The sequence below is a fragment of the Pyrus communis genome, chromosome 11 (assembly GCF_041283825.1).
Source record: "Pyrus communis isolate YQ-2024b chromosome 11, ASM4128382v1, whole genome shotgun sequence".
NCBI lineage: Eukaryota > Viridiplantae > Streptophyta > Magnoliopsida > Rosales > Rosaceae > Pyrus > Pyrus communis.
Genome location: NC_142575.1, coordinates 2,308,156 through 2,334,446, shown reverse-complemented (window position 1 = coordinate 2,334,446; position 26,291 = coordinate 2,308,156). Strand labels below are relative to the sequence as shown.

Below are 26,291 nucleotides of genomic sequence, written 5' to 3'. Positions count from 1 at the left end.
ATTAAATTAAACTACTGTATTAAAATAAAGTTTTTGGACATATTTTGAGTGTCACTTGTTGACAAATAAATAAGCCTCCAGATTTCTTATCTTTATATAATCTCAATAATTTTTTGGATAGGATATCGAGCGACACGTGTCGCTAATGTGAGTAACTCTTCAGAATTCTTATCTTATGTAATCTCAATAATTTTTCGAATAGGATTTCGAGTGACACGTGTCACTAAAGTGAGTAACTCTCCATATTTCTTATCTTTATGTAATCTTAATAATTTTTCGGATAGGATTTCAAGATAGGATTTCAAGTGCCACTTGTTGAGATATAATTTTAGTTAAGATTCTTATCTACGTGGTACTCCTTATCTTCAGCTTTCAATGTTGTAGGTAATAGGAAAAACAATTAATTTTTTTAAAATTCATCCAAAAAAAAAATTTCAAATTTCAATAGTAACCTGACGGCAGCATAACGTTAGCTAGCCGTTGCTAGCTGGCATAATGTTGACGCCAAGTAGCCATTGACATTCAAATGAGCTGGAACGGAGGGCTGACAAAATGTCAAGCTTGACCTTGTAGAGCTAGAGAGCTGGCAAAATGTTAAGCTTGACATTCTGTCGCTAGAAGGCTAGCTGGCTGGCTGGAAATGGCTAGCCCGCTAGCCTGATTTGGGGGTTGGGCCCTGGTGGGGCCCATAAGCCCTTTGGCCTAGCCCTCGGTTGGAGACATTTTTTGTGTCATTCTAAGCTATTTTTAGCCTTATGACCCTTTGACCGTGTTGGTTAAAGATAGCCTAAACGGTTAATTCTCAACCCTTCACTCGTGAAAAATAATGTTCGGGAGCATTTCCAACGGAATTAAAGATCATTCAATACGAAGAGGCCCAAATTCCAATAGATCCAATACTCAATAGGCCCAATGAAAATTTGGCTAATCAGCTTAAACAAATCTCAGAGCCCTCCTAAGTCGATTGTGCAGTCGATATGCTCGCCTTATTCTCTAACCACCAAAAACGGAACATAACGGAAAAAATTGTAAAAGCTGAAGCAAGTAACACAGCACCAACACCCTTTCCCGGTAAGTGCTACTGCGGGTCTGCCTAGTGTTTGCATTGAACTCCGATTCTTTAGATTTCACTTTCTGGGTTTGTGTTTCTTATAGTTCTTTGATGCATTTGGTCGAACACATACAGTGCGCCTCATGGTTTGCTTGCTTTCTCTTGACATTGGTATGAAAAATGTGTCATTGGGAAGATTTTGATTACTGGGTAACTCGTATTTTTCCTGCATCAGTATTCGGGCTCATAAAAATATTATCTTTTAGCGTTTATGCCGTTCTGCTTTGGTTTGTATAACAGAATTTTGTGTTTGAATGGTTTGATTCTTAAGAGATACTATGTAAATGTATTTATGTATAGAGTCATACTCTCTCTTGCTACACAAACGTATGGATGCAATAGATGAATTTTCATAGTTCGAAAGTAATAGAATGAAACAAAGCGAGCTAAATTGGTTTTGGAAGGTTTTAGGTGAGGGATTTTTCCATATAATTTTCTTCAAGAGAATGAAATTTGCAAGTCCTATCCAATCATTTTGTTCAATATTCTTACTAGGGTTTCAGGGTATCTGAGTATTTATTTCAGAAATCACAGAGGTAGTGCACGATATGGATGATTGGTTTAGAAAGAATTAGTGCTATACCTTTTCTTGTGGTGTCCAATCTTGTGATTTTTTCCTAATTAATCTTGGATCAAAAAATATACAGCTGATGTTGAAATCCGATGAAAGCACTATTCTTTGTATGCATTGGTCGTCTCTTTTGAATTTATGGGTGTAGCTAAAATCCAGAGTTTTATGAGAGTTTGGATTAATCATTACAAATCATGAGTCCGAAATTAGTTTAGACCAATTTAATAGCTTGTTCGTGCTTGTAGCTTGAGTTAGTGTGTGTAATCACTGTGATGTTATTATTTTTGTGAGTTATTATGCTACGTGAAGTGGTTCATGTGTTTTCAATACTAGTCCTAGAACCTTGGCCATAGGTTGCACTGTTATAGCTGCTTACCACTCATACTTGTAATTGTTTTGTTTTGTCTCGCATTAGGTTTACCGGACCTTTAACTTTTGTTTGCTTGGATATCCAGGATATTGAGGTACTAGTGAGCGTTTCCAAATGGAAATTTCAAATTGCCAACTCAGTTGCGCTTGTCATTAGGTTCAACCAAGGAGAGAATGCTCCATTTGACGAGACTAAAGATATCCAATCAACTTACTGAAACTCCTCAAAAGCTAAATTTTTCTGTCATTAACGTCCTTAAATTATCCAGCCAAATACTTCTGTTGTCAGAATCCAGCATTGAAATTGATACAATCACCAGAATAATTAACAACCATCCTTACCCTGATCAACCACTTCAACCGACTCTTCTCCAGCACATCCCACCACAAGTTCTTTCCACCAGTTTTGTGGAGAATGTTCTTGGTCACCTTTTTGCAACCCATTCCAATGGTCTTAAAGCCCTTGAATTCTTCAATTATTCCCTCAGTCATTCCCAGTTATGTCCAAGCTCAGACGCTTTTGAAAAGATGCTGCACATCCTTACCAGGATGCGTTATTTTGATAGAGCGTGGGAGTTGATGGCAAAAATAAGCAGGACGCACCCTTCCTTGCTTACCCTTAAGTCAATGAGCATCATTCTGTCAAAAATAGCAAAATTCAAATTGTATGAAGATGTCCTTGAAGCATTTGAAAAATTGGAGAACGATATTTTTGCTGGGAGGAAGTTTGGTACTGATGAGTTCAATGTACTCCTCCGAGCATTTTGCACAGAAAGGCAGATGAAGGAGGCACGTTCAGTGTTCATGAAGATGTGTTCTCGCTTTCCACCCAACACCAAGACCATGAATATTTTGCTCCTAGGGTTCAAGGAATCAGGAGATATTACTGCAATAGAACTCTTTTACCATGAACTGGTTAAAAGAAGCTTTAAGCCAAATAGTATAACTTATAACATTAGAATTGATGCTTACTGTAAGAAAGGTTGCTTCGCTGATGGATTGAGACTTTTTGAAGGAATGGAACGGGAAAACTTGTCACCTACGTTGGAAACAATCACTACACTGATCCATGGAGCAGGGATTGTTCGAAATCCAATCAAGGCACGGCAGTTATTTGAAGAGATTCGCTTGAGAAACTTGCTTCCGGACACTGGCTCTTATAATGCTTTGATGAGTTCACTTATTAGATCAAGACATCTGAAGTCCGCGGTTGCCTTGATGGATGAGATGGAAGAGAATCATATTGAGCAGGACGATATGACATACCACACCATATTCTCGGGCTTGATGAGGACATCTGATATTGAAGGCGTTTCTAGGCTATATCACAAAATGGTTGATAGAAGTTTTGTGCCCAAAACACGAACGGTTGTGATGATAATAAAATTTTTCTGTGTAAACCATCAGCTTGATTCGGGTTTGCATTTGTGGCGATACCTTGTGGAGAAAGGATATTGTCCTCACAATCATGCATTGGACCTTCTGGTAACGGGATTGTGCTCCCGGGGTAGGGTAAACGAAGCATTTGAGTGCTCCACACAAATGGTGGAGAGGGGTAGACATATGAGCGAAGCATCGTTTCGGACATTGGAGAGCTTGCTGCTTCAGGAAGGTGAGATGGACAAGCTGAGGAAGCTGAAGCAGATGATAAAGAAATTGCAGAAGGTGTTGCCCCAAGTAAAAGGGCATACTATTGCAGATCCTGCACATTCAGACAGAGAGTTGTAGGGATGTTCTTTATTTTTTTATGTCTTCTCAATGTACTGAATTGATATCATCCATGCTTTAGTCACAAAAACAATCACTTGGTTAAAAGAGAAAAATTTAGAAGTGCTTTTTGGCAGCCAAAAGCACTTTTGATTGTGGTTTACAGAATAATTTAGAAGCGCTTTATAGAGAAGCACATGTCTTATGCTTTTTTATGGATCACTTCAAGTGGTTTTCTAATAAGAGAGTTACTAGATCCATCTCATTGTCTTATTTTCTCATCCACCTTATAATCCCACCTCCTTTAAAAAAGTTAAAAAATTAAAATGCTATTTTGCCCATCCACTATTATTCCCAAAATAACCTTTAATATATACGTACATATAAAATTATAAAATTGTCTCTTAAAAAATATAACAAATAATATGTAAATGAAAATCACTAAGGTTTGCAAATTCAAATGAAAACGACAGAAGTATCCAAATTCAAAAGAATTCGACAACGACAAATTTAAAAATACGATGGACAAATTCAAATGACCTATACACAAATTACTCTTCTACCTTTTCAATGGAAACATAATCTTCTACCTCTTCCGTAGAAGCGTCATCTTCTACCTGTTCAATGAAAAAGTCATCTTTTAAGTCCATTGCTATTTTTTTTACTTTATCTGAATGAAAGGAGATTAAAATATGAGTTAGGGTTTAAGATAGACAAATTGTCTCCTATGACCAACCTCTGTTTTTTTTTTTTTTTTTTTTTAATTAAGCAAAGCAAAATAATTAATGTCCTTATCGATCTTTTTGTAAATAGACAAATTTGTAATTAAAAAATTTATTAAAAAACAGATGAAAAAATAAGACATTGAGATGAAAATAACATCACTCTCTAATAATTACTGGATTTTAACAAAAATTTCCACTTGTTTATAGAGAAAATCTCAAACATTTAGGTCAACACAACACAATGCACTCGAGATGGTGAGTTCAGTTTCTCTTCCTCCTCTCTAGACTGTTCGAATTATATAAAAGGTTAGATATAAAAACGATTCGGGGTAAATTTGGCATTTCAGTAAATTCCTCCGATGGGGTAAATAACGTTCTCCACTCAAGAGCCCTAATCTTTATTCCTCTCGTCGCTCGCAACTCTCAAAGCTGGTCCCTTTTCCTCAAATTTTCCCGAGAAAATCCGATCCCGAACGCAATGGGTTCGAAGTCGAATCCCGGCCATCCTCACTCAGGCGACGGCGCCAGCCCTGGGTACGTCTTCCCTCTCCCTCTGTATCTCTCTCACACACATACCCACGCCCAATTTAGCTGTTTTCTGTTTGACTTTCGAGAAGATTGGATCTTTCTGAGAACTTCGATTTTATGTATCTTTATCTTTTTTTAGCTGGGTTTTTCTTTGATTCCTGTATTTTATCATTATTCAAGCATTGGGGCATCGTTTGCTGCGTTTCCTCACTTTTGCTAATTTTTGTGTAATATTTGATTCGTTATTCGCAGAAAGATCTTCATTGGTGGATTAGCAAAAGACACTACATATGGTATGTCCTTTTTTTTAATTGTAAATATTAACAATTTTTTGACCTTTTTGTTGTGTTCAGCAAAGTAAATTAGCAAGGTTGTTTTTTTCTTTCTCCTTTTTAAGAAGTAAATTTAAATTCGGGTCCAGGCATTGTGCGGCGAAATTATGTGGCATGAAATTTAATGAAGTATATAGAATGCTAATGGCGAATTTTTGGTGTTCTAATTGAATTTGGGTAGTTTTAGATTATTTTTTAGCTTACTTGCCATATCTCCTGAGATACGAGATTTTGCTTGGTTAATTGACTTTGTATGGTTTTAGATTAAATTCGATTCATTGTTTTGTTATGTTACTGATGTGTTGCACTCTCATTTGTTCTATTTGCTTTGAATCAATAGCTACGTTTACCAAGCACTTTGGGAAATATGGAGAGATAGTGGACTCAGTGATAATGAAAGATCGCTTCACGGGTACGCCTAGGGGCTTTGGGTTTATAACCTACGCTGATCCATCAGTTGTTGATACAGTTATTGAGGAAACTCATGTTATCAATGGAAAGGAGGTAAATTAGATGTTTAAGTCTGCGTCTTTGTCTGGTTTATTATAGATATATCTTGCTCATGGATTGCTGCTATTACTTTTTTTTACGCAATTTAATTTTATCTACGACTTTAATTATATGTGGAAATGTAGGTTGAGATCAAGAGAACCATTCCGAAAGGTCAAGGGCAATCAAAGGATTTTAGGACAAAGAAGATATTTGTGGGTGGCATTCCATCATCAGTCTCTGAGGGTATGCTTTTATGTTTTATCCTGCTTTCCATGTTTTCAACTCGGAAGGCTGTTGGTTTCTGATTAGGCTTGCTAAATTTGTGCAGATGAGTTGAAAAGTTTCTTCTCTGAGTATGGGAAAGTGGTAGAACACCAGATCATACGAGATCATGAGACCAATCGATCTCGAGGCTTTGGGTTTGTAATTTTTGACAATGAGGAAGTTGTTGATGAATTATTATCTAAAGGAAACATGATTGATATGGCGGGTACCCAGGTGAGCTTGTTTAGATGGTCTCCGGGTAAACAGCATGTATACAAAATCCTTTTTGACATGGAGCATCAATGTTTGCATCCTCCTGTTTTGTTAAATCTATGCATTAAAGGGTTGTTATCTTTCGTTTCCGTTAGTTATTTTAATAATTCAAATTATTTATTTGGAACTAATTTTAGGTGGAGGTTGTTACAGGTATAGGACTTCTCAGGAGAGGGTGATCACAGTAGCTCCATTTCTAAAAACCTAGGTTAACTAAGTTGCTTTGTTGTAGGTGGAGATCAAGAAAGCTGAACCAAAGAAAGCCTCAAATCCACCATCTGCTCCTGCATATGGTAGCAATTCTAGGGCTCGTTCTTTTAATGATGGCTTTGGTGGATATGGCAGTTCTTATGGTGGTTTTGATGGAGGGTTTGGCCCTGGACCCTATAGGACACCAGGTGGTCTTGGTGGTAGATATGGTGGTGGTTATGGCTACGGTTATGGTAGTGATAGTGGGGAATTTGGCAGTGGTTATGGGAGTTTTGGCAGCAGTAGCTTAGGTGGCTATCGTGGTGAGTCTTCTCTTGGTTATTCTAGCCGCTTTGGACCATATGGTGGTGGTTATGGTGGGGGCTATGGTGCGAGTGGTTTAGGTGGTTATGGCCGAGGCGGTGAAGGCTATGGAAGTTACGGAGGTTCAAACTATGGTGGTGGTGGCTATGACTCTTATCCTGGTGCTACTTATGGTGGAGGAGCAGGTGGACCATATGGAAGGGGGGGATATAGTAGCAGTAGTCGGTACCACCCCTATGGAAGGTAGAAATAGACGGCGATAGCCGCTACCATCCCTATGCAGGATAGTGATGAAGGATTTCCGATGCATTTGCTTAAGCTTTTCCCTAGAAGTTTCACACAGGTTGCTTAGATTTGTGTCTGGCACTCAGTTAGGCACTTTCTTGGAACCGCTAGAGGCTCCCTATCGTTGCAGTTTGGGAAACTTTTATGGCCAGAAGAGTTTATTAGTCGATTTCTATATTGTATGGTGTAGAAAAACTATGTAGATTGAAACACTTGGTGTCTGCTACAACGTCTTGTAGTGTCATTTTGATTTAGTATGTTGTAGACTATAGTATCGTATTGTGGAGTTTATTACAGTATAATTAGTTATCTAGATAGATGCTCCATGGTTTAATTTATCTGTTTAGCCTAGCCTGTGATGTTCGCTTTAGCATTTGGTCACTTATAATTTGATGCGTTGATACTATTATTCGCGTTTCCTGTCCAGGGCTGTAGTTTGTATGTGCTCATTCATTAGGGTTCTTGTGAGGAATAGAAAAATTACCAAGATACATGATTTTAATGTAGATGAGACTTCAGGGGCATATGTTTTTTCGTTAAGATTCTTTACTATTTGAGCGATTTCCTCATTGTATTTATCATATTTGAGCTTGACAGTTTGTCCTAGTTCTTTGTTTTCAAATTTCTTTTTGTGTTTCTGATGACTGTATTTTTGATTGGCAATGACATTCACTCCGGATCTTTGTGTCCGGAGCTGTGGACTGAGAGATCCAAACCGTTCAAGAGAGAGGGAGAGAGAGATTCAGGCTGTTCAAGTTTTTGGATTTTTATGAAGTGGGTATGTCCGAATCTTTGGACAGAGTCTTGAGTGGATATCAATCCCTTCGACTGAACAATGTGATACATTGAACTTGGTAATTCCTCAAGGAACTATTATTAGCATTTCAAAAATCTTATTCTACACTTTTCACAAGTGTATTATTCTTTCTAATTATAAAAAGTTTGGAGTGCCAAATGAGATTATTGATGTGCTAATAACAATTTCCTTTTATATAATTATATTTACCCTCTAGCACTCTTTTTTTCTTGGTTGAGGCAATGTCCCTTGTTATAGTAAAGGAATCTTAACGAAACATTTTTGGTACTGTTCATTTTTAACGAAAATGATATTTTTATCTTAAAAAGTCATTTCTGATTCTATTCATTTACACCTTTATTGTCTTTCTGATTAAAACTTAAGTTTTTAAGGATTTTTTGTCGGTTTTTTATTTTTTATTTTTTTTCTCTTGCTGGCCGAAAGACGCCATGTTGCAAAATTCCTGCCGAGTTTCGAGTTAATTGCCTGGTGTGCTAGGCATGGTTATTTAGCATTGTGGATCTTGTTCCAAAGCATCACTCAGAAGGATTGTACTTCGGCCAGTGGCTCAGGATGAAACTAGCCACAAGGCTGTTGTTATGTAGGCCCTCCTACTCAAGAAATTTCAGTGTAACCGGAACACGGTATTGTACAAAAAGATGAGCCAAAAACGAAATCTAGACAAAAAGTTGAGCCAATTTGTTTTAGAAAATAGAGGACACATGTATCATCATATGGTTTCAAGTTCAAACATCTATTTACATAGGACGGTTTTATACGCACGCTAATTTTTATTTACACAACATTTTGCTAATTTTTATCATTTGATTTTTTTTTATTTTATTTAATTCAACGGTAAAAAAATTGAGATGAGTGTGTGGGTTACATATATCTATTAGTCAAATTCGCTTCGTGTGAACGCCTCCTAACTCTCAAGTTTGTAGCTCTTTTTCGTAAATTAGATTGATTTACAATCATTATTGCCTTGTAACAAAAAAAAATATATATTATCAATTTTTTTGTGGAGAGATTTTCATGACTGGTACACAGAATGGTATATGATGTGTAACTGTACAAATGATGGATTTGTGTGTTAAAACGTTAATAACTTAAAAAATAAAACTTTCCAGCACTTATATAAAAACACAAATGATGAGATATGTGTGTTAAAACGTTAATAATTTAAAAAATAAAATTTTACATCACTTGTATAAAAGCATAGTGTAGTGTTCCGATAAAAAATTTCTCCTTTTTGTGACATGTTGACTCTAAAAAAATATTATTTTTGTGGCCAAGAAAAACAATAAAATATTTGTTTCATTAGACAAAAATTTACAATTATGACAACAAAAATAAAAGATAAAAATTAAAAATTAAAATAAAAACATTAGAAATATTCGCAGAACGATCAACGACGTATCCTCCAACCTTAAGAAACACTGAAAATTGGACTCTCTCCTCTGCTTCCTCAGTCTCTCTCTCTCTCTCTCTCTCTCTCTCCCCCTCCTTTTCTCTTCTCTGTTGCCGGAGATTCAGCAAGTGAAGTCCAACACAGTGAGTGATGGGCGGCGAGTTACGCTACGAGATCGCACAAAATGCCTACATAAAGCTGGTGCTCCACGCTCTCAAGCACAAGACCTCTGCCGTCAACGGCATCCTCCTCGGCCGCGTCTCCCCCCGGAGCGACGTCGTCGTGATCACCGACTCCGTCCCTCTCTTTCACTCCCACATCGGCCTCCTCCCCCAGCTCGAGATCTCCCTCATCCTGGTGGGTCCCTAAATCCCCTCTTTCTCTCTCGCCACTTTGTTCCTTTAGGGTTTCAGAAACTCGAATTGGGACTTTCCCGGGAAAAAAATGGTGCCCTAACTCTGTAATTTGATTAATTTGACTGTTGGGATTGAATTTGGACAGATAGAGGAGCACTTTGCTGCTAAAGGAGTGAGCATTGTGGGGTATTTCCACGCTAACGAGAGGTTTGACGATCACGAGCTCGGTGGCATCGCGAAGAATGTCGGCGATCACATTTATCGCTACCTTCCTCAAGCCGCAATTCTTTTGGTATGCAATTCCTCAGTCCATGAAGTTCTGTTTGTGTTTTTAGTCTTTTTGGCATGGGTTCTTATTTTTGTCGACATTTTATCCATTTCTAGCTAGATAACAGGAAGCTTGAAGCTTTGTCGAAGACTAAGGACCGCAGCCCGGTAGTGCAGGTCGGTATCTTTTACATTTTTCGGTTATGGAAAAGCATGTATCTTCGGTTTGTTTTTTTTTTTTAAAGATTTTATGATATGGTAAGTGTACGAGTATATTTTATTGGGTGAACTGCTTGTAGTCTGGGTTTAGCTAAAAAGTCTGAGAATTTTGTACGTATCGGTTTTTATGCTTTTCTGGCTTTAAATTAGAGTACTGCTTTGGACTTGTTGATGATGGATGTTGATAAACGTGGGAAGTGAACTATGGCATGTAAGATGGTTTGGGAGCTCAAATTATGTAGTTTGTGTGTTTACGAAGTTTCTATTATGTTTTTTTCAACACTTCCAAGACTGGATAGATTGATGGTAGTCGTCCTACTCAAATATAATGAATTACATAAAGGTAAACTCAACGAGCTATAAAGTTGTTTGTCAAGTGGAACACCACCCGTGTCATTGGAGGTCAGTCCTAACCTAAATATAAGGTGGATGAGGCTTTGGACCTTCTTGATTAACCCTCTTTTACAACTTAAGAGCATAGAATGTATTCTCCTAGGTTGGGCTGGTCATGTTTGCTAGGTTAAGCTAGTAAAGTTTTTATTTTTTCGCGAACTGAGCTGACAGTTTTATTAGTCATATACATTGCCATATTTCCCTCCCTTGCTCCTCCTTCCTCCCTGTTGTGTAAATACACCATTTAGTTTTCTTTCTTAGTACCGATATAATTTAGCGAATGTACATTTTTCTGGTTTCATAAGCTATCGCTGAAATTTGGTAATACCATAATTCACCTACTTTCTACAAATATACGCAAGCATCAATCTTTTCCAGTTGCTTATTTATGCTGTATTCTACGTTGTCTGTGAAAATCGTATTGTCCAGTTCCATTTTGTTGTCTTCATTAGAAGTTTTAATAAAATCTCTGTTTACTTACTACATCTTGAAGAGGTGCTTTGGAGAATCTTTTTCGGACTCCTTACCTTATAGAGTTGGTTGAGGAATTTGCAATCATCCTTAATGTTCTTCAAGTAACGTCACACATGAAGTTCAATATTATTATCCTTTCGGACTCCTCCATCTTCTCTGACATATTTTTTGTCTTAATGTTAATCTAATCTTGTATTACATGGTTTGTTAGTTGCAGCATAGTTTTCCCTTGATTCTCCCTCCTAATCTCGTTCAAGTTTTTGACCTTTATTTTTCTTATGAAAAATCAGATCTACACAAAGGATGCGTCGAGGACTTGGAAGCTAGTTGGATCTGATGGAAACCAGTTGACCATCAAGGAGCCATCAGCAAATGTTGTTCTACTGGATTATATCTCAACTGAAAAATGGCAGGATGTTGTAGATTTTGATGATCACCTTGATGACATTAGCAAGTGAGTGCAATACACCACTGTCCATGTTATCTTATCTTCAAGCAATTTTAGTATTGAAACTGATGTCGGTTGGAATTGCGTATGACAGGGACTGGCTGAACCCAGAACTATTCAAGTAAAACCTGCCATCATCGTCGGCCTTTGTCATCGCAAATGGCTTCATGGTTAACTCAATTTCTCGTGCTGGGTTTAAGAGGACACACGTGACTTACAAGAGAATTCAGATAGATTTACCTTACTTTCATTTCTTTCTTGTTTGTAGAAAATTTCGAGATGTAAAAAACTGGATGTCAGTTATCTTCTCATACTTTTTACCTTCGACACCAAAGGGTTTCAGTATATGGTTGGTTGCGGTATTGGAACAAAAATGTCAATTCAGTTTTGCACCTGAAGTTATCTTTCCTTTTCATCAAATTATATTGTTGACTGGGTTTACAAAGTTATGCTGTTAGAATACTGGGTGGAAGAGTTTGTGGTGTGTATCATTTTCGTGTAATATCCGTTATCTCAATCTGTCATGCTGTGGCAAATTTGTTATCTTAATAGGTGATTCGATACCGACTTCATTTGTTAGCGGGTTGTGTCGTTTTGTTTTGTATTGGGTTAACAGATTATACAAGAAATTTTTATGCCTGATGTCTAGATCTGGTAAACGATATCTTTTTAAATCCTTAGCCAGTGGGCTGATAGTGACCAGACTTGTTAAATTATTTTTAAAGGGTGATCCAATAATGATCTAACTTGTTAACATATTGACTCAAAATCTGTCATTCTTGTGTTGTTTTATCGGATCCACAAGTTGTGCTAGAAATTGCGAGGCCTAATATCAAGTAAACCACATCACATTAGTTATCTTTTTTTTAGTACAAAGATATATTTTGTACTAAGAGGAGGGGGAGTTCGGCTAAGTCACATAATGGACAACATAATTTGGTATCGAATTCGTCATCCACGAAATTCAAACCTTAGACCTCTCACTTACAAGTGAAGAGAAATACCATCAGGGCGTAGTACTGAGTGGCATTACATTAGTTATTACTCGTAAGAAAATTATAGTTCAAGTGGTTAAAAGCATTTGCACTTGCACTCAAGTGTTAGGTTGGTGATGTCAAGTCTTGACATTTAAGATTTCATAGTCAATAGGCTCTCCCAATTTTATGAACGAATTTTTGATATATCATAACGATAGCATTAGTAGATAACATGTCAATAGCAAACACCGTTGACGTTTTTAAAACCAAATGCCAAACCCCAAAGCTTTAGAAGCGCCTTATATAAAACCCAAGGCCGACGCTTCAGAGAATCAAAAGTGAAGAAAAACCGTTGAAAGGCAACGACCTTTTGAAAAGTCTCAATGCTTTCAACGGTCACTTGCCTCCATCTTCCTCCTCTGAACCACAATACAGACTCTCACACTCCCCAAACCCTCACAGCAACCCACCTCCTCCACAGCTTCGCCTCCCCATCAGAGCTCAGACAACTCCACGCCCACCTCATCAAAACCAACTCTCCTCTCACTTCCCTCCCTCCCTCTCGAATCGCCTTCGTTTGCTCTCTCAACTCCAGCTTCTCCTACGCCCGGAAACTCTTCCAACATCTCGAAACCCCCGAGACAGAAGCCTGGAACTCGTGCCTGAAAGCCTTCGCCGAAGGCAACGACCCCATTGATGCAATTCTGCTTTTTAACCAGTTGCAGAGCTTTTGTGTTTCGCCGGATAGTTTTACACTTTCTTTCGTTCTGAAGGCGTGTACACGTTTGTTGGACGTTTCCAAAGGCAGAGGGATACATGGGTATGTAGAGAAACTTGGATTTCAGTCGAATTTGTTTCTGATGAATATGATTCTGAATTTGTATACTTTGTGTGGCGGAGAGCGAGATGCGCGGTTGGTGTTTGATAAAATGCCGCAGAGGGATGTTGTGACGTGGAATATAATGATAACCCAGTTGGTAAAGAGGGGTGAAATTAAGGGGGCGTATGACTTGTTTTCGCAGATGCCCGGTAGAAGTGTGAGGTCATGGACGTTGATGATTTCGGGGTTTGTTCAATGCGGGAAGCCTAAGGAGGCTATTGGTTTGTTTTTGGAGATGGAAGAGGCTGGCGTGAAGCCAAATGAGGTGACCGTAGTGGCTGTTCTTGCTGCATGTGCTGATTTGGGGGACTTGGATTTGGGTAGGAGAATTCATGAGTACTCGAACCAAAGTGGGTTTAGTAGAAATGTTCGCGTTTCCAATACTTTGATTGAAATGTATGTCAAATGTGGATGCTTGGAGGATGCCTGTAAAGTTTTCGATGGGATGAAAGGGCGAACGGTTGTGTCATGGTCAGCGATGATTGCAGGGCTTGCCGTGCATGGACAAGCTGAGGAAGCTTTGAGACTTTTCTCTGAGATGATTGAGAAAGGCATGGATCCGAATGATGTAACCTTTGTAGGACTGTTGCATGCTTGTAGCCACATTGGGTATGTGGATCAGGGTCGTGAATTCTTCACCAGCATGACTAACGATTATGGTATAGTTCCTAAAATTGAGCACTACGGTTGCATGGTTGATCTTTTGAGTAGGGCAGGGCTCCTTCAAGAGGCTCACGAGTTTATCATTAACATGCCTATCAAGCCCAATAGTGTCGTATGGGGAGCTCTCCTTGGCGGATGCAAAGTTCACAAAAACATTGAACTGGCTGAAGAAGCAACAAAGCACCTTTCTGAATTAGATCCACTTAATGATGGATACTATGTCGTTTTGTCAAACATTTATGCCGAAGCACAACGGTGGGAAGACACAGCAAGAGTGAGAAAGTTAATGAGGGATCGAGGTGTGAAGAAAACTCCCGGCTGGAGTTCAATCACACTGGATGGAGTAGTTTATGAGTTTGTTGCTGGGGATGAAACCCATCCGCAAGCTCAGGAGATTGTCCAAATGTGGGAGAAACTAGTTGAGAAAATGAAGCTGAAGGGTTATGTGCCTAACACCTCAGTTGTTCTGCTAGACATAGAAGAGGACCAGAAGGAAAAATTTGTCTATCGTCACAGCGAGAAACTAGCACTGGTTTTCGGGTTGATCAACACATTACCTGGAACACCAATTCGAATTCTGAAGAATCTTCGTGTTTGTGAGGACTGTCATGCTGCTTTCAAACTTATATCAGCAATTGTTGATAGAGAGATTGTTGTACGTGACCGGAATCGGTTCCATTGTTTCAAAGATGGTTCTTGCTCCTGCAAGGATTACTGGTAAGAGGATCTAGACTCCTAATTAAGAACATTATACGGTTCAACTGACATCATTGGATTATTTTTTTAGTTTTAAAGCATGGTTTGTATCTATGGCTCCAAATTATGAAAAATAAACAAACTATTTCAGTGCACAAGACTAAAACTTGTCTGCAAAGTAATTCAAACTAATTAACTAAACCGCTACATCTTTCCGAACCAGCCACGATGGTGAATATCATCACCATCGTCAAAATTAGAACAACTGGGCTATGGTTTGCTACGTTCTAGGATGATTTAGAAGCATATCTTATTAGAGAACTGGACACCCTTTAGTCTCTATCACTGGTGCTGTCGGACACTTGGCCAACGGACAATGGTTGTCTTGTTCCAGACCCAACCACTTTGGACAATATCCCTGGATTGGAGTGTGACATATAGGATAACTGCTGTAAAGGCCACACTGGCATCCAAAGCAGCTTATAGGATGTAGTTATGCCTTGCCCATCACTTCTTGTACTTTCTGTGAACATAAAAGTTGAAGACAAGTCCAAATGCAAACCATGACAAATAGTTTTCGGCTTTTGCCGGTGGTAATGAACCTGTTGATCCAAGAAGTATAGGCATGATTATGTGCTGAATCCACTTTTTATCGGGGAACTTTTTATGGAGTAGCCAACTGGGAATAGGCAACAAAAAGCCAAGGAGAAAGAATTGGTTCAACTCGGGGTAGTTTCCTTTTTAGTGAACATTCTGAGTGGGCCTATGACTCTCCATATCATTGAAGGATTGTAGAGCACATCATCTCCGGGACATGTCCACGGACTTCCCTCTATATTTGACCATTGAATTTGATTCAACGAGTTAAACTGATCAAGTGAGGCTGCTGGGTCAAACCTAAAGGTCAAACATGTGTTGGCACAAAGTGCTTGTAGGTATTCACGAAAAATTGTAATGTGATACCACATTTTGGAGAAACCCTAGGTGAGGACCTTACTTCACCCCACCATGCGTCAGTTTGAGACTTTGAGTTATGTTCCAGCTGAGACCTAGCTTGTGTTGCAAGTTTTTTTCAATGATTCAGATTCTGTAACACACGTTATGTTTTAACTAGACAACATTTGTCACTCATTCCGCCATATATGGGAGGTCTAGTCTCAAGTTTTTCTACAAGCGGAGCCCGCCTATGCTAACTTTTATTCAAAATGTGGTAAAAAAACTTGCCTGAGTTGTTTGAGATAACAGAAGGCTGCCATGACATGAATATTTCTGTGGTAGTAAGCCTTGACAATTGTGATAATGTTTGCATAAACACTGTTTGATCCAGAGTTTGCAAATATAGTATCAACACAGAATGGCCTTGTAAACGGAACTTGGAATTCTGTCGCCGGAAGGACCGCAGCCATCAACTTTCTGAGTGGGACGCCTAAGTTTTGTGCTGACGCTGAAGAAACGTATAGCTGGTTTTTCCAGTACCCAAAAAATTGGTTCACGAAAGCGAGAGTAACGCAAGATAATTGGCCAAGAACCCACATCCAAAACGTCATGGTTGGCTCCGACGGGTCATCGGTGGTCAGAACCGTTAGATTACTTGCTCAATTGGGCTAGCTGTCATTCACTTCTTCATCTGTTTGCATGCATGACACGTATACAAATTGACTCGTTAAACACTATAAAAGCATAAAATAAAAATAAAAATCATGTTAAACTCCGATATATCTGTAAGTAGTGAATCAATAAGATCGTCAACATTACCCTTTGTTAGCTAGGGAGGCTGCTTACCAATAGTCGATGTTGAAGTGAGACTTCCCGCCAGGGATGTCATCGTTGTAGTTCACTGTCATCAGTGAGCACACACTTACGTCGAATTCTTGATCCTTTCATTTTTCCAAGACTCAAACTATTTGAAATACATTTACTGATCACTTATAGAGTTGAGAATTACTCGTCCATTGGTGTCACTTCTTCTATTTGAAATCTGACCAGCGGAGATAGGGTGAGAAAAAATTGTGGTCCAAATAGCAACACTCTTTCAAAAAACCGGTGTTTAGGCCTAAAATCAGGTTCAGCCTAAACTCTTTGTAATGAAGCTAATGGTCAAAGACACAAATCTAACGTGATCCTTATATGCTATGATTGGAAAAGTTTTGACTTAATGTAAACTTGACATTAAAGACGTCAGCGTGTATATTTCTTATAGTACTGTTCATAATAAAACGTTGTCCGTAACGATTTGGGGAGGGGAAAACTGAATATACTGGACCTCGAGTTTAGGCGTGAATGCTACTAACCATTTGAGTTGCTAGCCTCATATTTGATAATATTATGTTGTTACACTATCATGTCATTGTCGATTATATGCCGCTTATTTCAGAACTAAAAGTTTGTTTGCATCCACCAGTTTCAAATTATGAAAACTAAAAACAACTTGTTTAATTACAGAAGACTAAAATCTCAGTGTGTAGCTGCAAAGGTGATTCAGACTAATCACTTAACTGTACAGATTCATATATTTCATTACCAATCTGCCAGAATTGGCCTATATATATATATATATATATATATATATATATGATTTTGCACAATTATAATGTCACACATTTAGGGTTTAGGATTTTGATTTTTGAATCAAATCTTAGAGAACCGGACAGCCTTTGGCAACTACACCTGGCGCCGTGGGGCACTCGGCCAACGGACAATGGTCATCCGCTTCGAGACCCCACCAGCCGGGCCCCATAATATTCTTGGATTGAAGGGTAAAATACAGAAGAACTGCTGTGAAGGCCACACCAGCATCCAAAGCAGCAGATAGTATGTAGTTATGCCTAGCCCACCACCCCTTGTACTTTCTGTACACATAAAAGTTGAAGAAAATCCCAACTGAAAGCCATGTCAAGTAGTTCACAGCCCTAGCAGGCGGCATGGAGCCCGTTGCCCCTAGAATTATCGGCATGTTTATGAGCTTAATCCACTTCTGGTTGGGGAATTTTTTGGAGAGGAACCAAATTGGAACAGGTGCAAGCAAACCAATGAGGAAGAACCAGTTCATTTCCGGGTAGATACCTTTGCCTGCGAACATCCTGAGGGGGCCTATGACCCCCCATATGATTGAAGCATTGTAGAACACATCATCTCCCGGGCATGTCCATGGACTTCCCGTTGGCAGCTTCAATGGATCACAGATGTACTCGATGCTTGTGATAAGCCACCAGGATGTGCCAAAGTAGACACTTGAAGCTACTAGCGTTCCAACTAACTGAAGAAGCAGATAAGGGGGAAAATAGGTATACGTAATTAGTTATTTCACAAATAGGGTCCGTTTGAGGAGCTGAAAACTGAAATGGTTATCAAACCAACCGTTAGTTAATGCGATTAATGCAATTAAATTACCTGCACAACAAACATGGACTTAGGAGGGATCTTCATATAGTGGCCTAATTTGAAGTCACCAAGAAAATTGAGTGCCTGTGACATACTGATATATCCATAGGTCTTGAAAGCCACATTAGCAACAGGCTTCCCCGGATAAATGTACCCAATGAGTAGCTCCGTGATCACATTAAGCCCTGGTTGCTGCAGATCAAACATAATCAAATGAGACATTGGAATTAATCTTGACATGCTTCGAAGAAAATTTGCAACAAAAGTATGCAGAGCACTCTGATAATATTGTTCATGATTAACGTTTATCTGCGTGAGATGAAAGTACCTGGTTCGTTGTGGCTTGAATAATGCCGATAGGTAAGGTGAAAAATAGGGCAATGCCGCAAGCCATTAAAACTCCCCACCATGGAAGTTGGAGCTGTTTTCCGAAACCTTCGCAAGTATAGATAGCAAGAGCAACCATTGAAACAAGGATGATTTGAAACCACCATTGAGGCACTGCATCATAGTTCTTCTTCATCAGTCGGGTGTGGATGTCACCGATCTGATCTTTCACTGCACTAGTTGTTTTTTTCCACATCTTCCAGATTGTTCTGTTCATGTATACATGTCACATGGAAAAAATGTACAATTTATTAGCTCTAAAGTAATATTTGCTCAGTTGACGTTAAAAGTGATGTTGGAAATGCGCTTAATTACCTTCCGTGGAAGAGAGCAACGTGCGAAATAGTAGCCGTCAAAGTGGCAAAGCTCAGTCCATAAGAGAAGGCAAAGAAGGTACTGAGATAGAGTTTACTGTAACCGTTATACCCTACCATGTTAATGTCGAAATTTTTCTGATCCAGTACTCTGGAAATGTTATAGCTCTGGCCAGTGGAGTCGAAAGTGTGAGACGTAATGATTGGAAACTTTTGAGCATCGTAGGCATTGTTCCAATAAGCAATGGGGGTAACAATGTAGACAATCAAGACAAAACCGATTAAGATGTTAATGGTTGCGAATCCAGGCGTAGCTAAGGGGCTGCCTAAGAAACCGGCAACAGTGGACCAATCAAAGCCAAATGAGCCAATGCCAAGGCCATGCATGCCGGAACCAATCTGTTGCGCGGTGATGGAATCCTTATATATCCAGCAAACAAAGGAGAAAGCGGAAATGGAGGGGAAAAGAAAACTCGGAACAATGTAGTAAGCAAAGCTGCAGATGAAAACCATGAAGAAGAACTGCAGCCTGGTTCGGCCTCCCTTCGGTCTGTTTTCCTTTTCGTGCAGTGCCCTGCCATTCAAATCATAAACGCTTCCATTAATTACAGAGAAATCGAAGAAATGCTATTCAATTTTAAGTGGATAAACCGGTTCAATAAAATACCTGAAAAGAGAGACTTGAACAAGATTTGAAGGCCACCACATGTAAGGAGAGTCAACAAGGTATTTTCTGAAAATGCCAGCCCATCCATACCCAAGCATCTGAAAAGTTTTCACACATTCCAGAAAGTATGAATTTCGCTACACGAAAAATTACACAGTTATCAAACAACACTCGTCACAAATTAGCAATTGGTGTCCAAATTTACCTGAGTGGTTTGTGCTAACAAGAAGGCAGCTGCAGGATGCATTGGTCTGTGGTAGAAAGCCATGACAATCGTGATAATGTTAACAGCATAAACACTGTTCGATCCTGAGTTGGCAAATATAGTGATCAACACATGTTCTTTCAAGTTGAAAGGCCCCGGATTCAATGAAAAAGACCAATTTCTATACGGAAGTCGGATTCTTCTCTTCGGAAGAGTAGCAGCCATCAGCTTCCCAAGAGGCAGGACAAGAATTTGCGCTGAGACTGAAGAAACGTAAAGCTGATTCTGGCGATACCCGAAAAACTGGTTGACAAAGGCAAGAACTGAGCATGAAATGATCCCAAGAACCCATGTTCGAAACGTCAAGGTCGGCTCTGAAGGGTCATCGGTTATTGGAACTGTTAGCCTCACTTGCTCTATTGGGCTGTCATCCACTTCATCATCTGATGCATCAACAAAATTGGCAACAATATTCCAGATTAAAATTTGCAAAAACTACTTGTTCTTGGAAGATTTTGCTAAAAGTATATAGATCCCATTTCTTCAAACTTAAGAAACATTTCAAGAAAGTCAAAATTCTCATAGCTTTCAACCCTCTCTCTCTCTCTCTCTCTCTCTCTCTCTCTCTCTGACATCTGTTCAAGAACACATTTTTGGCAACTGCATATAGATTTGTTTACATAAAAATGCAAATTTATACACCAAAACTTGAAGAAAGAAAAAATTCATAACTCCCTGAAATCTAATATAATCTTTGACGTTTTCCAGTTTTGCATAAACATGTTGAGATTAATAAAACAGATAAGATTAATTACTACCGGCTTAATCAGAGGGACTTACCAATTACATCAACATTTGATTGCAGCTTTCCTTCATGAGGAACTCCATCCTCTACATAAGTACCCATCTCTCTTTCTCTCTCTCTCTCTCTCCCCTTGGACTAAGAATGCCCACTGCAAACCCCTCAATGGCTGCAAACTCAAAACACCAATTTCATAAAGATGCAAACTTTCTTCTTTGTTTGGTCAAATTTTGCAGTTCACAAGCTTGAAATGGAGAATTTAGAAAGCAAAAAAAAAACAGTGCTGGTAGTTTCTTTTTCAAGAAACCATATATTCTTCTTTTCTTTTGCCCTTATTTTTCTGGTGTGTGTGTGTAATTTTGATGATGGTTATTGTGTATATATAGCATGAGTAACTTGAATAAAAAATGGACTTGCACACAGTGGATTTTGGAGGGCTTCTAAATACATGTTCTTGGGCGTGCAGGAATCTTGGACAAATCTTCATGTGCGGCGCAGGACATGACTGCTTCTTTGTTTTTTCCGCTAAAGATTAATACAAACATCTCATAACCCAACAAACAAGAAATTTTTCGGTGGAATTCAGGCGTAATGTTATCAATTTATTCATGTTATAACAATTATCTTATATCTCATAAAATATTAAACTTATTTGCTCATTCATTTTATCACATGTGAATTAGTAATATAATTCTCGTCATGCCCCTAAGAAACAAGCTTCAATACGAGCATCTCGACCATGTCCCACCTACGGGTTTGCGGCAACCTCATTGAATACTCTCTCCTCCAACCTCATATGGCAGTGTAATCGTCATGCTAGAAAACTTGTCTGTGAAAAAAAAAAATAAAGTAATAAAAGGTTGATATTTAGGATTGTGGATATCTCGTCCAAAAAAAAAAAGATTGTGAATATCTGCAGTGAACATTATTGATTTTGTCCAAAATAATGCTTGTGAAAGATGGACAGTGGAGTAGACGTGTGATGACAATGAGAGCTAGATATGGACTCCCATTTTGGGGGAGGACAGCTAATTGAAAAAAAAAATGCAAAATTAAAATCAAAGGTGGTTGGAAATTTGAAATTATTAATGGGACTAATTGAGAGCTACTTATAACTTCCAAGTCAATAGCTTCGGAAGATGGCAATAATAATTAGCTACAACAGTTTGAGGAATTGAGATTCTTTCCGCCAGATTTCTATGTTTGTAGTGGACGGATCTGGATATTTATACTATTTATTTTAAATTTTACGGTTCTCATTAGTCTATTTCACTGACTCATCTCACATAAATTAAGAGTTCATAACTTTTTTTCTTTTTTTTTCTTTCAATAATCCGAATTTTTAAATCCTTGAACTTCAAACACAATGATCCATAAAGGATATGAGAAGTGAAATTTGAGGTGTGAATATTCAAACGTGAAAGCTTTCTCACCGATCATTCCATGACACACGGGAAGGAAGGGAAGGGGGATTGTCATACTTTATCTAGAAGGACATATAAAGATACGCCACTTTATTTAATTTTTTTTTGACCCTTGTCACATACTAGCTTCAAATAATGCATGAATAAATTATTTTTCATGCAAATTAATGCAGACTAGTTCACTATATACAGCTTTAACTTGATTTTATATAGCATATACAATTTAAGTTAGGTGGCAAAAAAGTACAACTTAATAAGTATTTTCAATATTTGGTGTATAAATTTTATGGATGACAGGTATTTACTAAAGGTATGTTTGGAAGTACTTTTAGACCGATTAAAAATATTCTTTAACAAATTTAATGGGTTGTTGATTGCGTTTTGACAAAAATACTTAAAATTGCTTATGAGTTGTAAAAGTAATTTCCAAAGAAGCATTTAGGACCTTCTTTCGAAAGCCTTGAAGTGGTTTCCATAAAGCACTAAGAATGCATGGAAATCGGCTTTCTTCCAACAAAAGCACTTCTAACCAAAGCATTTTGTATAAAAACAATCTCAAACAAGCCTAGCTCAATGTTAAATCAGATTTTAGCTTGGTCACTGAATTAGGTACATTACTATGATAATGCACATACGTAGGTACATAACTTATAATAATGTACCTAACAAAGAACCAAAATCAAAATCTAATCAACGGGAGTTTCATCTTACTTGAGGAGAGCAATATAAAAACTATACACGATGTTTAATTATTATTATTATTATTATTATTATTATTATTATTAATACAAATATATATTTACATTAACGAGTGTAGGAATAAATTGATTTTGACCTTGTTATCCACGAGATTCGAACTTAAGTCTTTTCACATACCAATGATGAAGAATTTCACTACACCGTAATACTAAGTGACAATTATAAAGAATTATATTTAATAATCTGCCATGCTGGTCACCATCAACAAGAGGAATTAAAATGGGATATAATTTATAAAAATTACAAGTTGGCATATACTGCCATCATATACAGTTTCTTGTTCCTTCCTTTGGTCACTACTCCTTCGTGCCATCCGAACTTATTACTAATTAATTCAAGGTCTGGATTGAAAGAATCCTTCCCTCGCCGGCCTCGCCGGCTACTTGGCTAGAGAGATCCCAACCTTCACGTAACATGCATGTCATTTTTCTATTTTCTTAATTTAGACGAAGAATATTTTTCTGCATTATTTATGTACACATCCTATTTGGTTATTTCTTGTATCTTTGTTAAAGTTATTTTCAATTTTCCCTTAGTTTATGCATTACAGAATCTCTGCAATTGAGGAACAAAGCAATGCCGGTACGTAGTTTATTGAAAAATAAACCAATGGTTTGGCTTTTAGTTTTAAACGCAGTTTTTGCGGTACACAAGCCATCTACATTTGATTGTGAGCAAAAGAAAAATAAATACATAATCCAAATTCGACTAAGCAACGTGATGTCTGAGTTGTACAAGTACTTAATATTAGATATAAACAAAATGATTAATTGAGCTTTTTTAAGTGTTTGAGTGTACGTAAGCATGAACATACCATTACTTTTAACGCTCTTTTATTATTGCTGCAATATTGGGCGAGAGAAAATGAGTGTAACCACAACATCTGGCCGGAGTATATAACATCTTGTAGTTGGATTACCTGCCATTTAGCTCCTACTTTGGAGCTCAAAACTATTTGCATCTCTGTGTGATCCTTTAACTGGTAACTTTCGTTGCGTCAAAAGGAGAAGTTATAACAAACTCTAGATTTCCTATTTTTGCTTAGACCATTGGAAATGCTTGAATAAGAGTATATAATAAGGAAAACTAATGAAAAAGGCTTGAAAACTTTGAGTTTTAATGATAAGGACAAAATAAAAGGTAAAATGAATAGTACCATGTTTGACGTTTTAGTGTAAAAATGTGATTTTTCGTTAAAGTGAACAGTACCGCGGGTTTTTCGTTAAAACTCCCATAATAATATTTGTCAACTCCACTCCACCTATCAAGATTAATCTTTGTGACACGAAGAAAAAAGCTAGCTAGGGGGAAAATAAATAATGGAAAGGGTTTTAAAAATAAATTTTTTAACCCTTTAAAGACTATTAGATTATCTTTTTATTCTCAGATCCTTGAGAACATGATTAAAGTTGGGGATTTGAGCCCTACACAAGAGGGGTCAGTATATTTTAACCTCTAAACAAAGCGGTCAAATGTAACATGTGGATCAAAGAAAAAAATAAAGCATCCAAATTATTTATAATTCAAGCCACTTAGTACTACAATCTGGTAGTGTTCATCTTCACTTGTAAGTGAGATGTCTTAGATTCGAATCTCATGGATGACGAATTCGATATCAAATTAAATTGCCCATTATGTGACTTAGCTGAATTATCCATCCCTTTAGTATAAAATATATCGTTGCACTAAAAAATTACTTATAACCCAAAAAAATAAATGAGTAGTAAGGATATGTGAGACACTATGACAATTCAAAAGTGGTAGATTTCTTGCCCACGATGGGATATGGGAGTGATTTTCAACTTTTTTAATACAACTCGAAGGTACGAATTTTTATTTATTAAAATAAATAAGACAAGGTTCATTCATGACATTATTTACTTAACTTTAAGAGAGTTGGAGAGTTATATATTCATGCTAGCGTGGTGTTTATGTTTGAAATTACGTTGTTTTAAAGTTTTGTGTATTTTACATATAGTTCATTGAAAAACTAATAATTTGTTTCTGTTGAAATAATAGTTTACAATAAGAGTTGAGTTTGACTAATCACGTAATTTTAATATCAAACTTAACATTCATGAGTGTTAAGATTAAATAAAGTTAAGCTTAAAATCTCACACTAGCCAGCTGAGAATTATTTCACTAGACCTAATGACCAAATTAAGACCTTAAAGAATAATTAAATTCTATTAGATTGTTCATCAATTCTAATCTAAATTAATACATAAAGGAAATTTGAGAAAACTCCAATATGTTCTTGATGCAATTCATATGCTTCTTAGAGTAGCCATCCCTTGCAACAATTTTAAACAATCATAAAATATAGGTGCGTGGAATGAGTTCAAGTGGTGGATTGCTTAGGGGGTTATAGGCTTCCTCTTTAACACATTGCATTATGAGTTCAAACTTTTTCCCTCCTCTTACTACAGAATAGTATAAAATATCGCTTATACTTAAAATGTATATTAAACGAATTCATCAACGTAACATGTTTGTCATCTTACACTCATATTTGAATTTTCGTTTCCATATATTAATGTACAGTAGGTTAAAAGCAAACAGCTGGAGTTGTCACTTTTCAATTTCATCTTCAACTTTAGGGCCCTACTTATCATAATGAAATGTTTAATTCATGAATTTTAGATTTTTGGTAGTAAAGGATGGGTGAGGTGAGTGTTATATTTTATGAATATGAATAGAATACTTTATATTATTGGAGACGCCGTACAATTTAAGGGTTTGCATTATATTAATTTATTTTTAGCCGGTTATACATTATTGGACTAGCTGGCCATCTGCCAGATTCCAATACCAAGAATCTCAAAGTCAAGCAAATGGCCACATGCACCATTTATTTATGAGCATATTATTTACACTTAAAGGGTGGGGGAGTAGGCTAACTCAACCATCACTTTTTAAATGGTGTTCAAATATGCAACTAGTACCAAGTAGCCAGTAATATTAATAAGGAAACATTAGCATATCCTTTCTTAGCTACTTATGATTATTAACGAAGACCTTCTTAGTTTTCAGATTTTAATCCAAGTCTTTAGAATTAATGACATACCTCGACCCGGTATGTCCACTTGGACTCCGAAACAAAACTGTGAGGTCATGGTCGGGGTCCAAAGTGGACAATATTGTGCTACAGTGGAGTCGAGCCCAGGATGTGGTGGGGGCTCGGGCCGGGATGTGACAATTAATGTATTAATAATTTACATGTCAGTTATATAATTGTTTAAAATACAAATTAATAATTGATATAAGGTTTTAATCTTCACACCTTTATTAAATTTCTAATTAATGTTCAATAATATATGTAAAATCTACCATTTTTTAAATATGATTATATAAAATTCATTCAATTTTTTTCCTCATTCATTTTGAAACTTATATGGGTACATTCTTTTTTGTTAATTTGAGAATGTATCCATGTCAAATTTAATCAGAAAATTTACTAATCTTATTAAGCCTAATATCTTCTTTATTTATTTTTTTGGGGTGTGGTTTTGAAGAATGTAACAACTTTTTGGTACAATAATTGTTTTGTTAAGTAACTTAATTTTGATGATTGTACCCATGTTTATATGTGTGTGTGTGTG

General features: G+C 37.3%; 5 protein-coding genes across 6 annotated transcripts; 4 read left to right on the top strand and 1 right to left on the bottom strand.

Moving 5' to 3' along the window:
• The first annotated feature begins 922 nt into the window (after window positions 1-922).
• Window positions 923-4,018, top strand: LOC137743768 (pentatricopeptide repeat-containing protein At3g61360). The gene is made up of 2 exons (XM_068483710.2): window positions 923-1,071; window positions 2,138-4,018. The coding sequence occupies exon 2, from the start codon at window positions 2,226-2,228 to the stop codon at window positions 3,777-3,779; it is 1,554 nt and encodes a 517-aa protein (XP_068339811.2). The 5' UTR covers window positions 923-1,071; window positions 2,138-2,225; the 3' UTR covers window positions 3,780-4,018.
• Window positions 4,019-4,724: 706 nt separating this feature from the next.
• Window positions 4,725-7,776, top strand: LOC137742205 (RNA-binding (RRM/RBD/RNP motifs) family protein). Its single transcript, XM_068481997.2, has 6 exons — window positions 4,725-5,017; window positions 5,264-5,304; window positions 5,684-5,847; window positions 5,979-6,078; window positions 6,164-6,333; window positions 6,605-7,776. The coding sequence occupies exons 1-6, from the start codon at window positions 4,962-4,964 to the stop codon at window positions 7,130-7,132; spliced, it is 1,059 nt and encodes a 352-aa protein (XP_068338098.1). The 5' UTR covers window positions 4,725-4,961; the 3' UTR covers window positions 7,133-7,776.
• A 1,600-nt stretch (window positions 7,777-9,376) lies between these two features.
• Window positions 9,377-11,954, top strand: LOC137743392 (ER membrane protein complex subunit 8/9 homolog). The gene is made up of 5 exons (XM_068483274.2): window positions 9,377-9,734; window positions 9,879-10,025; window positions 10,118-10,177; window positions 11,377-11,540; window positions 11,629-11,954. Exons 1-5 carry the CDS (start codon window positions 9,528-9,530, stop codon window positions 11,657-11,659), a joined length of 609 nt encoding a protein of 202 aa, XP_068339375.2. The 5' UTR covers window positions 9,377-9,527; the 3' UTR covers window positions 11,660-11,954.
• An 814-nt stretch (window positions 11,955-12,768) lies between these two features.
• Window positions 12,769-14,908, top strand: LOC137742270 (pentatricopeptide repeat-containing protein At5g66520). Its single transcript, XM_068482094.2, has one exon. It carries the CDS (start codon window positions 12,895-12,897, stop codon window positions 14,773-14,775), a length of 1,881 nt encoding a protein of 626 aa, XP_068338195.2. The 5' UTR covers window positions 12,769-12,894; the 3' UTR covers window positions 14,776-14,908.
• Window positions 14,909-17,262: 2,354 nt separating this feature from the next.
• Window positions 17,263-21,479, bottom strand: LOC137742269 (oligopeptide transporter 1). Of its 2 annotated transcripts, XM_088679884.1 has the most exons (8): window positions 21,255-21,479; window positions 20,545-20,675; window positions 19,705-20,147; window positions 19,500-19,597; window positions 18,834-19,406; window positions 18,460-18,727; window positions 18,141-18,323; window positions 17,263-18,006 (listed from the first exon to the last, which is right to left on the bottom strand). In XM_088679884.1, exons 2-8 carry the CDS (start codon window positions 20,609-20,611, stop codon window positions 17,386-17,388), a joined length of 2,253 nt encoding a protein of 750 aa, XP_088536010.1. In that variant the 5' UTR covers window positions 20,612-20,675; window positions 21,255-21,479; the 3' UTR covers window positions 17,263-17,385. The 2 variants fall into 2 exon arrangements, with proteins under 2 accessions (XP_088536010.1, XP_068338194.2); XM_068482093.2 differs by lacking the exon at window positions 21,255-21,479 and having other exon boundaries at window positions 20,545-20,906.
• Window positions 21,480-26,291: the final 4,812 nt, after the last annotated feature.

What these genes read in the sequence shown, in the direction of transcription:
- LOC137743768 (XM_068483710.2), top strand. Translation starts at nt 2,226, where the DNA reads ATGCTCCATTTGACGAGACTAAAGATATCCAATCAACTTACTGAAACT.
- LOC137742205 (XM_068481997.2), top strand. Translation starts at nt 4,962, where the DNA reads ATGGGTTCGAAGTCGAATCCCGGCCATCCTCACTCAGGCGACGGCGCC. An exon ending in ATGTTATCAATGGAAAGGAG is followed by an intron (nt 5,848 to 5,978) that starts GTAAATTAGATG and finishes GTGGAAATGTAG; the next exon opens with GTTGAGATCAAGAGAACCAT. An exon ending in TCCATCATCAGTCTCTGAGG is followed by an intron (nt 6,079 to 6,163) that starts GTATGCTTTTAT and finishes AAATTTGTGCAG; the next exon opens with ATGAGTTGAAAAGTTTCTTC.
- LOC137743392 (XM_068483274.2), top strand. Translation starts at nt 9,528, where the DNA reads ATGGGCGGCGAGTTACGCTACGAGATCGCACAAAATGCCTACATAAAG. An exon ending in ACCGCAGCCCGGTAGTGCAG is followed by an intron (nt 10,178 to 11,376) that starts GTCGGTATCTTT and finishes ATGAAAAATCAG; the next exon opens with ATCTACACAAAGGATGCGTC. An exon ending in CACCTTGATGACATTAGCAA is followed by an intron (nt 11,541 to 11,628) that starts GTGAGTGCAATA and finishes TGCGTATGACAG; the next exon opens with GGACTGGCTGAACCCAGAAC.
- LOC137742270 (XM_068482094.2), top strand. Translation starts at nt 12,895, where the DNA reads ATGCTTTCAACGGTCACTTGCCTCCATCTTCCTCCTCTGAACCACAAT.
- LOC137742269 (XM_088679884.1), bottom strand. Translation starts at nt 20,611, where the DNA reads ATGGGTACTTATGTAGAGGATGGAGTTCCTCATGAAGGAAAGCTGCAA. An exon ending in ATCAAATGTTGATGTAATTG is followed by an intron (nt 20,148 to 20,544) that starts GTAAGTCCCTCT and finishes TTGATGCATCAG; the next exon opens with ATGATGAAGTGGATGACAGC. An exon ending in TTCAAGCCACAACGAACCAG is followed by an intron (nt 18,324 to 18,459) that starts GTACTTTCATCT and finishes TTTGATCTGCAG; the next exon opens with CAACCAGGGCTTAATGTGAT.